Raw genomic sequence first — 16,277 nt, 5'->3', positions numbered from 1 at the left:
CTTTCCCTGATTCACAATAACATATCAGCTCTCACAGAGAATGTGATTAAGGCCATCGCACAGAAGTCAAGCTCTGCTGAATCAGCTGCACAGGGAACATAAATATACTGTAACATTTCAGAACAGACACATCAGCAAGATCCAAACACTCAGGAGGATTTATCCCGGGAGGCTGGATCAAACCTGCTATTGTCAACCCACTATAAGAAGAATGTAATGAGACCTACATCACAGTGAAATATTGAGGTAAAAAAACCTGTCACGTTAAATTAGACAATTCAACAGGTCAGAGATTAGCCTTTAAATAAAAACTAGACATTAATACTTCACCACCTGAAACCCTCAGGATTCATACTAATGATGATGATTTTACTGAAAATAATCAAATATAAAGGGTACTCCACTAGTTTTCTGCTCTCCAGTTGGGGGACTTTCTGTCCAGTGAACTCACCGATCAGTGCCTCCCACTTGCCATTGGCCTGAGTGACCTCATACACACAGCGCATCTCGCTGTAGGTCATCCCTCCGATAATAAAGATGATGATCCTGGGCCCCGTCTTCATCTCTGTGGGGCCTCTGTTCTGTGCCAGTTACCATAGCGAGCACTGGATGTAAAACATGAATATAGATATTTTATTTACTGCACACATTGAAAGGAAGACAATATTGTAAGACTCTTATTTACAATTCAAAACAGTAACAATGGCTCAAATCTATTTCATTTATTATTTTTAGTTATTGAAGCCATCTATTAAAGTAATGTGGTACCTGAAGTGTAGGCACTATACCATGCATTAAAAGACTACACACCTTGATGGAGCGCTGGCTTTGGCAGATGCCTGTCGCTGGGAAATGTACGGGTACTGCTTGGGGTCTAAGTTTGTCCTCAATGGCGTCCTGTGGGAGCACATTGAAGTTACTACAGTTTGCACCAAAAACAGACTCACCCATGTTACAGTCGTCACCAAACTACTTTCTAAAGCCACACTCAGGTGGGATTAACATTACAGGGGGAGGTGTAGAATAAAATATTCACTATGCTCCTCAATAATCAACCCATTGTTCTGTGTGACCACCCCATAATTAGAGGATGTGGTCTGTAGTAGACATGGACGTGTACAGGACAAATCCAAAGAGAGCACCAGTACCTGTAGAAGACATGAGCTCTTGCTCTGCTGATGGCTTCAATGTTTTTTCTCAACGATCTACTCTAAACTACAAGGACGGTGCTTCGGACCGCATTTAAATTACAAGAGGACCAGCAAGTTTGCCAAACAACTGTAGGTAATTATTATTTGGGTGGGGGTGAAAATGATCTATACACGCTCCAGATGGGTATAACATGATGAAAAAATACTGCAACCTGCTCATGTACGCGCATATTGCAAGGCTGCACCACGTCATCACAGTAAAACAGTAACTACCTGCCAGTGGCGATATGAATGGATGTCTAGATTTTCAACAACATTTGCAATACTAGAAAATGCATTTCGTTTTGCTGAACTACATTACCTAAAGAAGCTAATAGCTGAACACGTTGCTAGAATAGCTGGAAGCTAAACTGTAATACTATCAATAGGTGGAAGTTGAAATTAATTAACTGGAAAAGGCTGAAAGAATAAATGCTTTGTACTTTAAAAGACATAAAAGGTTTAATACAGTCTGGAAAATAAATACTTTATATTAATAAACACTTTCATTATAAGAAATTATGAAAAAAGCACAGTATTTAAAAATGTTGAATACAAGCATACTAAGGAGAGAGATATGTTTAATTTTTTAAAAAGCATAAAGGTTGAGAAAAAGTTGAATAAAAGCATAACTGTCCTTGTACAGTATGTCTAAGTGTGTGTGTGTGTGTGTGTGTGAGAGAAAGAGAGAGAGAGACACTTTTAAATCTGAAACATCTGAGGGTTTGACAATTAAAAAAGTAGAGAGAGAGGTCCCAGAAAGAGCTTAAGAGAACAGATGAAGGTACTACCTGAAAAAGACACAGTTAAAAACTGTAAGTTGTGTTGCTGAAATCTCTTCAGTTTGAGCACCCCGAGACAATTCATTTGAATGGATAAAGTTAAAAAGGACAACTGGCAGTTTTGAAAGTCTCCACATTTGTGTTTTTGCTCCAGACTTTCAGATCTTTCAAATATGAGTCAGCTGAATCAGCATTCACTCTAATAAATAAACATACAGTGACTTTCTGCACCCCTTTCCGCATCTCGCAATATGCGCACGCATGAACAGGTTGCAGTTTTTTTTTCAATCACAATATATAGTATAGCCTCCACAGTATATGTATATATACGGTATATTCCCCTTAAAGCCTCATGTATGGGAAGTGGGCTTGTGAACACAATCATTTTTTTTATGATTTAATGATGATGAATAAATTGGTTTTTCTTTAAATGTGAAAGCAAAATATTACGGTATATTACTATTATCAAGGAGATTATGCTTCACTTAAACAGTTTGTCTTACTTGATACATTGCCTTACCCCAAAGGATGATTGCATTTGTTGGATTAGGAAACTAAAATTACATTTTAAGAATCAGCACTTGGATATAACAGTATTAAAATGTTGTTAAGATACATATGTCTAGAAGTTAGTAGTTAAAATAAAGGAAATGGTCCATTAGCACTAATCCCCAATATTAGTGTGTAATCACACTGCATAATGTACGGTAGCCTGATAGCATGAGAAGTACCTCAATGAGATCCTTCACGAGAGGAGTCCACCTGGAGAGCTGGTAGGTCTGCTCACTGATTCGCTCCTTACGATCGGGCTTCTTGGCTTTCTTGACGATGCCCTGTGAAGAAACGAAACAACGCTGATCACTCATGAGCTTTCACAATTCACACATCAGCAGATCAACTCACTGAGACAGCTGAAGAGTGTGTCCTTTTCAAGACCAAATGCCAAATGTCAGTCTTAGGTATTTTAGGCTCATATTCAGTCAAAAATCAAAGAGTTTTTCCTACAAAAAGTGGATATTGTTCTACTGGGTTGAGGCAATAACACTTATCTGAAGCGCAATTGCACTTGTTTCCCTCAGGCCATCTCTAATGAACACTTAAGTCAGTCATATAGTGTCAAAATCAATATAAATATGCAGTGTTCTTTAACATGTTAATATCATTACTACCAATATAAATATAAGCACCGACACTGTATATACTGTATGTACTGTCATATCCACCTACCTCATGTATATAAAGCAAAACTGTTATGTTAATCATTCCATATTTTATTTTGCACAATTGTTTACAACTTTTATTGCATTGTTGTTTGTTTTATAAAGCTTTAGCCCCTTTTCCACCGCAGGAACTTTCCTCCGGAACAAAGAACCTTTTGAGGAACTCATTGTGTTTCGGACTAATTTGCCTATAATCTTCACAGGTCTTTAGACCATGGGTGGAAACGCAGACAAAATGGGCTGAAGGAACCTTTTAGTTCCTTGAAAAGTAGTAGGACTAAATGTCCCGGGAACTTTTGGTGGAAACCCGACTTTTGTTGTGCCTGTTTTTTAGCTGTATGTCTATTTCTGTGCATTTACATTGATAGCAGCAAAAGTCAAATTCCTTGTATGTGTTCACACGTACTTGGACATTAAAGAGGATTCTGATTGTTTTAGTTATTTAGAAAGAAATGGGCGTTGTATGCACACAGGTAAGTTGAAAACAAGTCTTTTACAGCAAGAAGTTTCCAGTTCAGGTTGGTGATAGACATCTGTCATCTGTAATCGGTTTTGGTGATGCCTGCAAATTTGTTACCATCTCACTGAGGGTTTACTGTGCCCCACACAAATCCCTCAGCGTTTCTCTGGGCTGCCAATGTTTGGGCTTGTCCACATAAAAACCATATGAGCCCACTATAGTTAGTGTGGAACTCACAGCAGACCAAACTCATAAATTATGTTTCCTGTGCAACAGATTATGCTATGTCTATGACATTTACACGTAGCACCATTGACTAGATAGCATATAACAACAGGAAATGCAAGTCAAATCTTATTTTTTACATAAAACAAGTATTATGTTTGTATCCAAAGCCTGACATATCTTCTTCCACTGTGCCATTCCATTGTTGTTCCAAAAACTATTAAAAACACAGCAATGAGCCTCACTGTTGCACTAGGTGACATGTTCCTTCATTACCATGAACACTGTAGATTATTTGGACTCCGTCCCACATACAACGTCCTGCTGCCCCAAATACTCACTGGAGCATCAAATTTGGATTAACACGCTGCTGAAAATAGTCCCCAACAAATGCACTATATACTCCTGTTTGAATGAAGTCTGCTAAAAACTACAGTGACCAGCTGTTTTAGGAAATTATTGAGCCTTTTTAAAAAATGAAACTTCATATTTGTGTGATGGTCTGTTTTAAAAGATTAAAGCAGCAGTAGGTAGAATTGGAGCAAAAAAGTTATTTTTATAAAATGGTCATATGCCTATATACTGACAGTAGTACATGAGACAATGAGGTAATCTAATCATGTGCCTCTGTGTCCTCTGGTGCTCCTAATTTGCAAGGTTTCACAGACCGGAGGTAAACAACCAATCAGAGCAGAGCTGGAGGCCTCACTGTCCTCTGAGCAGCTGTCAATCACTCTCGAACTCCGATCAAACGGTCAAACTAGGCAGCGCTGATCAAATATGAATCAATATTCTGTTACATTAATGCCTATTTCTCGCATAGATTGTTTTCAGAAACATCTTGTAGTGTACTGTTTAGCTGTAAAATGATAAAGTTTCTGACCCCGCAGCCATTTTGAGATCAGTTGAGGAAATAACAAGCAGCTGAACAGGAACAAGAAACAAGATGTTTCTGAAAACATTTTACACGAGAAATAGGCATTACAGTAATAGAATATTATCCATATTTAATCAGCGCTGCTTAGGTTGACCGTTTGATTGGAGGTTTGCGAGAGAATTGACAGCTGCCTCCGTTGAATCAACAGCCAATAGGAACGCTCTCTCTCTGAAAGGACCTGTGATTGGCCACAGTTTCCCCATCAGGGGCTAGATTTTTTTAAAAGCCTGAAAACAGAGCCATGAGGGAATGCAGGAATTCTATTTTTCTCTCATGCTGAAGGGTTATTATGGATTTTTTGCCCAATGATGTCAAAAACGTTCTGCCTAATGCCGCTGTAATCAATGGTCTTGGGGGCTTGAACACTACAGACTGAGAAAGTATGGAGAGATGGACTAACCACATGTGATTTGTTGACAATGTAAAGAACTACAGAATAACACCAACGTTATCTTTTAAGGACGAGCAATTATGACAACATCTACATTATGTGTGGATCTAGGGATAATGAACAAATGAACAGTAATAATTGTGTTTGTATATTAGGGTTTCACATGGTTATTATACATAACTGCATTCAGAACTTTGAGATTAAGAATCTTGAACAAGTTATCCATTTGGAATAGCAACTTGAATACCCATGCTGCGATATTATGCATAACAGAAGTAGTACAAGAACCAGGGGCCTCATTATAATTGTTGCATATGCACAAAAAGGGGCTTTATTTATCACCAAGTATGATTTCAGTTTTCATATAGTTTTTGTGGCGTAAAATTGCTGCAGCGAACGCAATTTATTTATTTATCAATAGTTTATTGGACAGTATACATAGACCAACTGAATAAAAACTGATACAACTATCCAACCCAGTCTCATGGCAGTTGAAGCCACAAAATGTAATCTATTTGATTCGTCTACATAGACAAACATTTCCCTTTTTTTTGTGACGTTCAGCACGACTTTCAACAATGGGGCGGGATATGAAGCTGATCCACGGGTGCACATTTTCAAGTTGATTTGGGGTTTATAAAAGGACATTGCTCAATGGCAGGTGTACGCATGGTTTTATAAACCAGAATTTCATTTAGCGTATGTACAATTGCTCATTTGTACGTACGCAAACATTTTATTGAGGATCCTATCCAATGTTTTATTAATGAGGCCCCTGGGGACAACCTGTTCAATATTAAGCTTAACCTGGGTCATGATGAGACATTGGGGTACTGGGCAGGACAGCTCACCTCAGAGACAATGGGCATGCCCATGTGGGCCATGTTGGAAATGATGTCACTGTCCTCTTGTGGGATGTTGGCATGCTGAAGGAGCTTACACAGGTTCTCCTCAGTCACACCTGACACCACCATACAGACACACAAACACATGCAGCATAGATTTCCAGTCCATATACACATGCACGAGAGCATGCAGATTTACAAAATAGGTACAATGCATGCAAACACAAGCTGAGAATCGATTAGCACTAAAGAAACAAAAGAACAAAGTATGAATGCATACATGTTTAAAGGAACAGTGTGTAAGATCTGCCGTATCTAGCAGTGAGGTTGGCAGATTTTCTTCTTCTCCTTGCGATGCCAAGCGTGTAGGATTGCTAAGGTGGTCAGCGACGCAAAGAAGCAAATGGCCTTCTCTAGAGCAGTTGTTATAAAAGTAGAGTGCTTAGAAGTGAGTGTGTAACGTGGAAGTGAGTGGTGAACCAAGAGAGAGAGAGCAGCAGCGACAAGAATGAGTAACGTTATCGACTCCGGTCACGAGCAAAAAAAGTTAACAGTGTTTGTTTGTCCGTTCTGGGGTTCTGTAGAAACATGGCGGTGCAACATGATGGACTGCGTGGGAGGACCCCGCTCCCTATGTAGATATAAAACGGCTCATTCTAAGGTAACGAAAACCACAACGATTCTTATTTTCAGGCTGATTATACACTAGAAAAAAAATACTTATTAGGGCTGTCAAAGTTAACACGATTACAGCACGTTAACGCCACTAATTTCTTTAACACATTAACGCAAGTTGCGATTTTTAGGTTGTAGCGGCTCAGTGTTTAAAGCTAGAGTGAAGATACGGATATCATATTAAAAAATTATTATCATCATATTATAAAACCTAAGGAATCCATTGGTACCAACCATGTCCATAAAAGCTTGTCGAGAAGGGAGCTAAATAAAAGCTCCAAACTTATGCAAAATTTTGCATGGAAAAAACTGGCATGGCCATTTTTCAAAAGGGTTCCTTAACCTCTGACCTCCAGATATGTGATGAAAAATGAGTTCTATGGATCTTTTTCATTGTGCTAGCTTATGCTTCCTCGCGTCATTCACCCTCCCGCCATCATGGAAGATCTTCCAATCCCTTGAATACACCTCAAGGTGACGAGGAGGCTTCTGGAGGAGCTGAGAATGAGGAAACACCGGTGTATCCTCTGCGGAAGTCCTTTACCGACCAACACGCTGTCCGTGGAATGGACTTCGCTTCACGTGACGCGTCAGAGGAAAGGACCTCTACTTTTCCTAAAAAGGTATTTCCTCGCGTTCCTCTCTATTCCGCATCGGCGGCGGCTGTAGCTCAGTGGTTAGAGCGAATCGTCCTTTGACCACAAGGTTGGCAGTTCGATCCCGGCTCCTACAGTCTGCATGTCAAAGTGTCCTTGAGCGAGACACTAAACACAGTTGCACCCTGGGTGCTTTACTGCTCCTAAAATACTTAGGATGCAGAGGTGTAGTATGTATATGACAAATGTATATGACAAATGTAATCTCCTGTGGGAGGGACTAAGATGTGACGTGAGGCAAGGAAAGGAAACGAGCCAGCCCTAATTCTTATTAATAGTATTCCATTTCTGCCAATAGATCCCCCTAATTGTTACAAACACTGGCCCTTTAAGATTCTGAGTGTGCTTTTCTGCTTTTGTCATCATAATGCAGGAATTCCCTCCTTCCAAATGAGCTGATATGAAAACCAACAGGAACAGTGAATATCTGACCATTCTTAAGGAAGGATGTAGAGCAGGATGATGCGGATCTTGTCAGTCACACTGACGGTGGCGTCCAGTAGAACGGGTACAATGAGCCTCATGGGATCCTTGATCTTCTCTCCCTCTGCATCTACGCCCCCATCGCTACAGAAATCCTTAAAAACAACGGACAGAAGAGGGGCAAAGCTCAACATGGAGTTCCGCACAAGTTCTATTGTTAACAACAAAGGATTGGAGGTGTAGAAATCTAAGCTTTAGAAAAGTTAGAAGAGGGAGCCTGTAATGTGGTTGCAATTCCCTCCAGTGGGGTCAGCAGGAAGCTGCCCCATCCCATCAACAAACTCCTTCTACTTAAAGACTCAACCCTAGTCTGAATTTAGTTCATCTGCCCACTTTAAGTACTTAACGCTATACAGATGCTGGCCGACGGATACAATTGTTTGTCAAGAAATAGCTCCAGCCTGTAACTCACCATAAAACTGAAAATTGAGGCATTCACATTTGCGTAAACAAACAAGATACATGGTGTCCAATAGTTGGCTTGTGTTAGCAGGTGTATTTTTTTTTTAACTTTTTTTTCTCTCTACACTCACACACTTTTTAAACAGAGTCAGCTGTTTTCAGGTTTTATACTCAGGACTCAAGTTGTAGCCCACAGAGAAGTTGTCTCCATTTTTGGTCTGAGGCTGTTTTTTCAGACTGTATTTCTTTACTTTTTGACAAGTTGGCAGGTTGTCCACCTGAGTAGAGAATGAAGTCGCTCTCCCTCTGTGTGTGTTGTAATCTGAGTTTCTCTGTGCTTTCTTTACATAGCCGGGCCAGCTACGTATGCCTTTTTATCGCATGTTAGTGCATGTGAGCGTGCCCCCTTGCTAGCTCATGGCTGCCACTCTGCACTGCACTAATACGGCGGTTACAGCTGACATGACGGCGTCGTCGCGGAAGCAAAAAACTTATATATCTAGGAAGTGAAAGTCAATTGGTCGTTCCATTGCAACATCAGTGCCCAGCAGCAAAGCTACGCCTCCGCCATTTTGGACTGAAAGGGACAACCAGACGCCAGTAAAACGTCCGCCTACGAAGTGCCGTACAAAAGTAAAACAATATAATTTCTATTCTATGGTTATATATTTAATGTATCTACAGAAAAGGCCTGTGTTGAACAATAAAAATATTATAAATATGCATACTATTATAAGTATTTACATACATACTTATTTATTTATTAACCTTTTTGCCCGACTGCTTCCCAGAGGAGCATAAAGTGAGTGATGGACATAAATGGAAGTTAGATAAATCCAGCACACAGATTTTGAGAGCAATCTAAACTTTTCATGTCAATGATCCAAAATGGAGTCCAACAGAACCCAGACCATAGATGTAGAAGAGGTTGTGTCCTGTGCTTTTGCCCTGCGTGTTAGTAAATAGCCTAACGTTACAACTACGTTAAATTCTCTTCATTTTGTTAGAGCTACTACTGGTTGATAGCCGGTTGTTTGGGAACAGAGACATTAATACATCCAACACAGTACAGGCCTACAGCATATAGCCCATGGGTGTATTAGAAGATATTAAAAGTGATGAATTACAGCAATATATCCATTATTACAGCCGCATACAGCTAGCAGGAACCGTATATTTCATATAAGCGTGCAGGGTGGCGCAGTCCTGTGGTTCTGATGCACGATCATTATGCCAAGGCGTTTTCAGTCCAAAATAGTGGCAGCGCTACCGCAGCGTCATCTGGTGGTTGTTGTCAAGAAGCACCGGAGTTTCGCCTCTCTGCTTTAATATTCTTTGGCTGAAGCGTAGCACCCAGCCTCCGGTCCACCCCCCCCCCCCCCCCCCCCCCCCCCCCCTCAGGTTAACAATGTTAGCTCTCTCAGCACTGTTACCACCGTTTACACTGTTAAGTGATATTATTACACGGCTGTGTTGAATACTCGATTCTGATTGGTTAATCACGGCGTTCTGCAATCTGTCATTTCTGTATTACAGACCGTTGCTATGTTCAACAGACCGTTGCTATGTATAACAGACCGTTACTATGGACGCAGCTCTGATGTCGGACTCTGGCGGACCGCTTTTGTGTCAAAATATTGATTTCTTCAGTAAGTAGCCGTGTAATAAGCGGGATAATGTACAGCTATCGGGTCATTGTTGTGAAAGAATCCCCTTCAGGGCGATGAGAGACAGCAGCATCACCTTGTCGGGGATTCTTTCACAACAATGACATGATCGCTGTACATTATCTCTTACTTTGTGCTATTAGCTTCGAGCCGCCGGCTCAGCCGTCTCCATGTTGAGAGCCGTGTCTGAGCTGTGTGTCACAGGCACTGCTGCAGCTCCAGCTGTTGAAGGTGTTAGTGAGTGATCCAAACTACAATAACTAACTTCCTGTTGTTTTTAGGACACCAACATGCACCTGTCCCTTACACCTCACGCAGTGTTTTTGCTTCATTTGTCTCTCTCTCTCTATGCTCCTGCTTCATCTCTTCCAAGTATTAAAACATCTGTTCAAGGCTAACTATGTCCTGACTCCATCTCTGTACTTCACACACAAGACATGAGATTGTGGAAAGAAAGCAAGTAAGCACATTTCCCACATCAATCATACACAAATGCTGCCTTTAGTTGCTCATGTTGGAATGTCACATTGAGGTAAGTTCCTTCACTTTCCACGTCATTACTCAGTAGACAGATCTATAACAGAGGCATCAGTTTGATTTACCTGTTCTACACGACAGAGTTTGTCCACAGTGCCCTGGTAGCGGTTCATACAGTCTTCAGCCAGGTGGAGGTGGGTTGAATACTGAATAGGTCAGAGAGGAGAGATGCTGTTTGTGAGTTTGACAAAGAGAACACATTCAGATGCAAACTAGGGATGGAACGGTTCAGGTAGAAAATCCCAACCGTTCAGTTTGCTAGTCACGGTTCGGGTCGTGTATGAATTGTTCGGTTCATTTGAAATAAGTTATGAGGCCCATTGTGTGCTTTTTTTTCATGTAGAGTTTATTGTCACACTACAAATGGGGAGCAGCCTCACAGTTTTCAGTCAAAAGGGCATGCGCAGAAAAAAAAACTTCAAATAAAATTATCAGGGGGAAAAAGCTTCTCAGTTGGCAGTTGGAATTATTGTTACAATACAATTACATACAATACAATAATTAGACAATTAAATTATCCAAGTGTCTGTACATACATGCACATATGTACACATGAGTGCACACATGTACAACTGTGCCCGAGCATGGTGTAACAGTATCACATTTCACCAAAATATAAATTTGGCGACTCTACCTTTAACTTGGTTTTTCTAACTCAACTCAACCCTGCACTGGTTGGCTGGTTTAATTCACACTTGAAATGCTCGTGGTGCTTTGGATGAAAACACTTAACAAACTCTACTAAATCCAGTAACATGACATGCTGTAACTGTATAGATGTACAGTAAGACTTCAACTCCTACCTTGCTGAGCTCTTTCTGATACTGAGGCATCTTCTTCAGCATCTGAGACAGTTCCTTCATGGTGGTCTGAAATACGCAGATGAGTGATATACGTTAGTGATGGTGGGAGTGATGAATTACACTGTTAGTCTCTTTACTTTAATAGAATAACTTCAGTAGTGGTGGTGTAAATAATACATTTACTCCAGTATACTGTATATACTATACTATACTATACTATACTATACTATACGCCACTTCATTTATCTGACAGCTGCAGTTAGTTACATTACATATTCATATTTTCATACAAAACTTATGATCTGTTGATCTCTTCTGAGCTGATCTGATCTGATATGACTTCAGCTACAAATGCTGCTTACATAAATAATAATAATGAATAATTATAGACAATAATATAGTTTTTAGGGCTGTCAATTGATTGAAATATTTAATCACGATTAATCACATGATTGTCCATAGTTATTTGCGATTAATCGCTAATTAATCGCACATTTTCTATCTGTTCTAAATGTACCTTAAAGGGAGATTTGTCAAGTATTTAATACTCTTATCAACATGGAAGTGGCCAAATATGCTTGCTTTATGCAAATATGTATATATTTATTATTGGAAATCAATTAACAACACAAAACAATGACAAATATTGTCCAGAAACCCTCACAGGTACTGCATATAGCATAAAACAATATGCTCAAATCATAACGTGTCAAACTGCAGCCCAACAGGCAACAACAGCTGTCAGTGTGTCAGTGTGCTGACTTGACTATGACAATTGCATGGGATTATCATAAAGTGGGCATGTCTGTAAAGGGTAGACTTTATACAGATAAAAAACATTTTTATTCACATATCTTGAGGTTAGAGGTCAAGGGACCCCTTTGAAAATGGCCATGCCAGTTTTTCCTCACCAAAATTTTGCATAAGTTTGGAGTGTTATTTAGGTTTTCTAGTTTAATATGATATCAGTATCGTCACTCTATCTTAAAAACAGAGTTTGCTACAACCTAAAAATCATAAGTTGCATTAATTTGTTAAAGAAATTAGTGTCATTAAAATGAATCTATGTTAACGTGTTATTGTTGAGTTAACTTTGACAGCACTAATAATTTTATAATTATACATATTAATATATATATTGTACTACTACTACTTACAATGCTGTAAGTACATTTTGCTATAGTAATTTCAGTCACTGACTTAGTGAATGAAATAGTATTGGATTCTAAATAATGGCATTTCAGCCAACGGAGTACCAACACGAAGAGCAAAATGAACAAGACATAGATTCCTATATCACCCCAAAGTGAATTCAGCCTAGCCGCGTCTATGAAAATTGTTTGGCTGCATGGTAACCACTTTCAGGATATTAGAAAAAAAGATAAAAATGAATAATATCAATATTTTTAGGTAACTCAGGTAATTTCACTTTAAACCTGCTATAATTGTTTTTTTGGCCGCTTTTTTGGCAGCAGAAACAAACCACTGATATCAACATGATCATTAATTAAGAGTCATGTTTGAGAAAAAATATCTGGTTCTTCAACTGCTGAATGCTCCACCATGTTCACCAACTAACCTCCGACTGTGTCTGTCTGCTATTTGGTGCTGAGCAGGTAGTGTACAGTGGGTTTATCAGAGCTTTTTTTTCTGAAAGCAGCTGCCTGTTACAGATAAAAACAACACTATGAGAGCGGTGAGAGTGAACCGGAGCAGTTGGGGGCTGAACAATTCATCAATGAACTGAAAGTCGCTATAAAGCTCTGTAAAGCTGAGAGGAGCTGCAGAATCAGCTGATAATTCTCTGTAGGTTCGTCATTACAAGTGACCCCTTTCACATTGTCAGGGTTTTTTCACATTGTCATTTGATACATTGTTTTGATAAAAAATATTGATTATAGCCTCTTTATTTACAATAAATGTTTTCATTTTTCTTGACTAGGTGTCTTCACCCATAATTTTACTTTGACTATTTTAAAATGTAAGTAAAGTACAGGTACTACAGTACTTCTGTGTGATACTCTGGCCCTTCTTCTGCCTCTGTGTGACTGTATGAAGGACAGTTGGGAGCAGAACAACAGTAACAGAAACCAGAGCAGAGTGATACAGTGTGTCCTCTACCTTTTCACCGGTGTTCATCTTTTTGCTGGCGGAGAAGTCTTTCAGAGAACGAGTCACAGCCCTGTGCAGACGAATGGGACGGAGACAGAAAAGGACAAGGACAATCAGGATCTAGAATTACCGCCTCGCGGTCGTATACCTCCGCCAACCAGTCATGTTGCAGATTACATCCACGTCTGTCCAAAATGTCATCACTTCATCATTTTATCCTGTTAGACATTTGTGTGAAATTGTCATACTTAGCATATGATTTCTTTTCTTTTTTTTTGCACACACATAAGACTTCATAAAATCCAGATAAAGATATAAATAAGAAATGTGGCAGGAGAACTAAAGAAGCCACAGGCTTATACAACGGACCTCCAATCTACTTAAAGCTGCAGTGGATAGCAAATATGAAAAAGCTTTTTTTTTTTATAAAACAGTCATTATATCCTGACAGTAGAGCATCAGACAGGTAATCTGAAAAAAATCATGTTCCTCGGTGTCCTCCAGTGTTCCTAACGGCATCTGCAAGATTTCACAGACCGGAGGAAAACAAGCAGTCATAGCTGATCTGGAGTCTGCTGTCCAGCTGCAGTCTATGAGAGCCGGCTGTCAATCACTCGCAAACTCCGATCAAACGGTCAAACTAGGCAGCGCTGATCAAATATGAATCAATATTATGTTACGTTAATGCCTATTTCTTTCCTCAAATGGTTTCAGAATCATCTTGTAGTGTACTGTTTAGCTGTAAAATGAGAAAGTTTGTGACCCGGCAGCCATGTTGAGATCTCTTGAGGAAATATCAAGCACCGCCCACCAGCCGGAGCACAGCCAATAGGAATGCTCTCTCTCTGAAATGACCTGTGATTGGCCAAAGCCTTCCGTTAAGGGCTAGATTTTTTCACAGATCACAGTGCCATTGACTTTTGACCACCAAAATCTAATCAGTTCCGTCTTGAGTCCAAGAAATCCCCCTAAGGCGTTCCTGAGATATGGGAGAAAGGGATGGACAACCCTAAAACATAATGGCTGCATAATTTATGCCAACCACACCTTCCTCTTACACAAACCTACAGCTCTGTCACAGAGAATTTGTTATGCTGCATATAGAAAAGGCTCCATGACAGCTTGGTGACAGAGCTATAAGTTTGTGGTAGAGGAAGGTGTGGTTGTTTATCCGTGCCATGAGTGTGTATGTGTAGAGTAGAAAGTCAAAGCCACTGACGTTGACACTTCCGCGATGTGTTTGTGTCTCAAAGTCAGCCACAGGTCATCGTCCTCATCCAGCAGTACCTCCTTCGTTCTCGTCTCTCCCATCCCACTGGTCTCAAAGCTGGCAGAGAGGGCGAGAGAGGTTTACAGACTGTATGTGTGTGTCTCAAAGAGAGACTCTTCTATTTGTTAAAGTAAATACAAAACTATGCAGATCAACATTGACTCATTTTAGCATCTTTATGTTGTGCAGTGCAGTCTTTCTTTCTTTTTTTTGCCTCTCCCTTGTAGGGCATTGTTTTACCATATTGGCCTTTTTCTAACAAATAATATGGTTTAAATTGAAGCATTTTTCAGAGTGAATGAGATGTTGGGGAATGAAGACATTTGGGTCTCAGCTTCACCACTGAAATATAAAACCCAAACTAAGTGTCAGTCACAATAATCAACAGAATAAAAGACAAATATTGCAATGACAGGTGCACCCTGAGCTCAGTGACTCCTGGCAGCTATCAGACATCCTTAAGTACAGCGTCTCTACCTGTAGACGTCGTTCTCAATGCCCAGCAGGTCGTAGGCCATGGCCTGCAGCGTGAGCTCATGCAGGAGAGGCGTCACAGGGTCAAAGCCACGATCCAGAATGACCAGCTGAGTGCGAGACTTGTCTGGACCCTGGAGACATCAGAACAGAAAGAAAACACTACACACACTGTGGAGGACTGACAGATGTTTGTACTCTTTACTTGCATCTCATCATTCAGTCTGATCATTTTGCTAACCACAGACTTTGGGTATACCCACTCCTTCCCATCCTTTAAAAAATATAACATTGCAGCTATTGAATGAATACATCAAATCTCTGAAATTTCAGTTATTATGAACAATGAAAAGTGCCTTAGTTTGAACTTGATGACTATTTATTGGTCCATTTGAAAGAGTCTCTTAACCAATAAAGGAGCAGATCCTCCTTCAACTGAATTCAAAACATAAAAATCCACAAAATTGAGTTGTAGCATATGGTTTTTCTGTTTTCAGGGACTCTATGTAAGTTCTTACACGTATAAATGTTTTGAATTGTTTTTTTTATTGACAATGTGTGAACAGGTTGTAACCTAACCTAAAAAACGAGACCTTTCACGACTCTCTGGGTTTCCTCTATCAGCCTGTAGATTGCTTTTAATGTGAAGAATGTTGGCCGTTTTTTCAGGAAAAAATCCAACGGATGTAACGTCATGCTAGTGCCTTTAATTTCAGCTCCGCTTCAGGGCTAACAGTGTGCAACGATAGTTAAGATTCAGACTCCATGGAGGCACAAAATAACTAAAGTTATATCTAGAGAAGCCCGTCTTGCAAAACAGGAATGTGACCGACGTCGGCGGAAAACTAGTGTTGTGGGAATAGCGTAGATCATTTTGGAGAATAGCAGAGCCAGTGCGAAGAGTGTGTGTGGACGTGGGAAGTGAAAGGTGAAGTAAGAGAGAGAGAGAGCGGCAGCGAGTGTGTGAGAAAACGAGCGAGCAGCGGAGCAGAAGAGAGTTAGTTTAGCTTCGAGAATATCAAGTGAATGTACAGTGGAAGTTGTAGTTTGTGCAGGAATGTGTCTTGTTTCCCTGCTTCTTAGTTGAGTGACGGCGGGAGTTAACTCCAGAGCGAGTGACGCTATCGACTCCGGCCCAGGAGACCTAA

The 16,277-nt window shown here is 40.1% G+C and overlaps 1 protein-coding gene across 1 annotated transcript in view; it reads right to left on the bottom strand.

Annotated features, from left to right (window-relative positions):
* The window catches only part of stxbp1b (syntaxin binding protein 1b), a 43,410-nt gene that overhangs the window by 6,556 nt on the left and 20,577 nt on the right, over nt 1-16,277 (bottom strand). The window contains 13 exon segments of the mRNA XM_037778019.1: nt 452-568; nt 571-605; nt 811-878; nt 880-897; nt 2,704-2,805; nt 6,057-6,166; nt 7,814-7,826; nt 7,828-7,959; nt 10,536-10,616; nt 11,274-11,339; nt 13,395-13,455; nt 14,605-14,712; nt 15,133-15,263. Of these exon segments, the coding sequence (XP_037633947.1) occupies nt 452-568; nt 571-605; nt 811-878; nt 880-897; nt 2,704-2,805; nt 6,057-6,166; nt 7,814-7,826; nt 7,828-7,959; nt 10,536-10,616; nt 11,274-11,339; nt 13,395-13,455; nt 14,605-14,712; nt 15,133-15,263 (1,042 nt within the window).

The sequence above is a fragment of the Sebastes umbrosus genome, chromosome 8 (genome assembly GCF_015220745.1).
Source record: "Sebastes umbrosus isolate fSebUmb1 chromosome 8, fSebUmb1.pri, whole genome shotgun sequence".
Lineage (NCBI taxonomy): Eukaryota > Metazoa > Chordata > Actinopteri > Perciformes > Sebastidae > Sebastes > Sebastes umbrosus.
The sequence above is the reverse complement of the archived record's forward strand: the minus strand, read 5'-3'. Positions and strand labels throughout refer to the sequence as shown.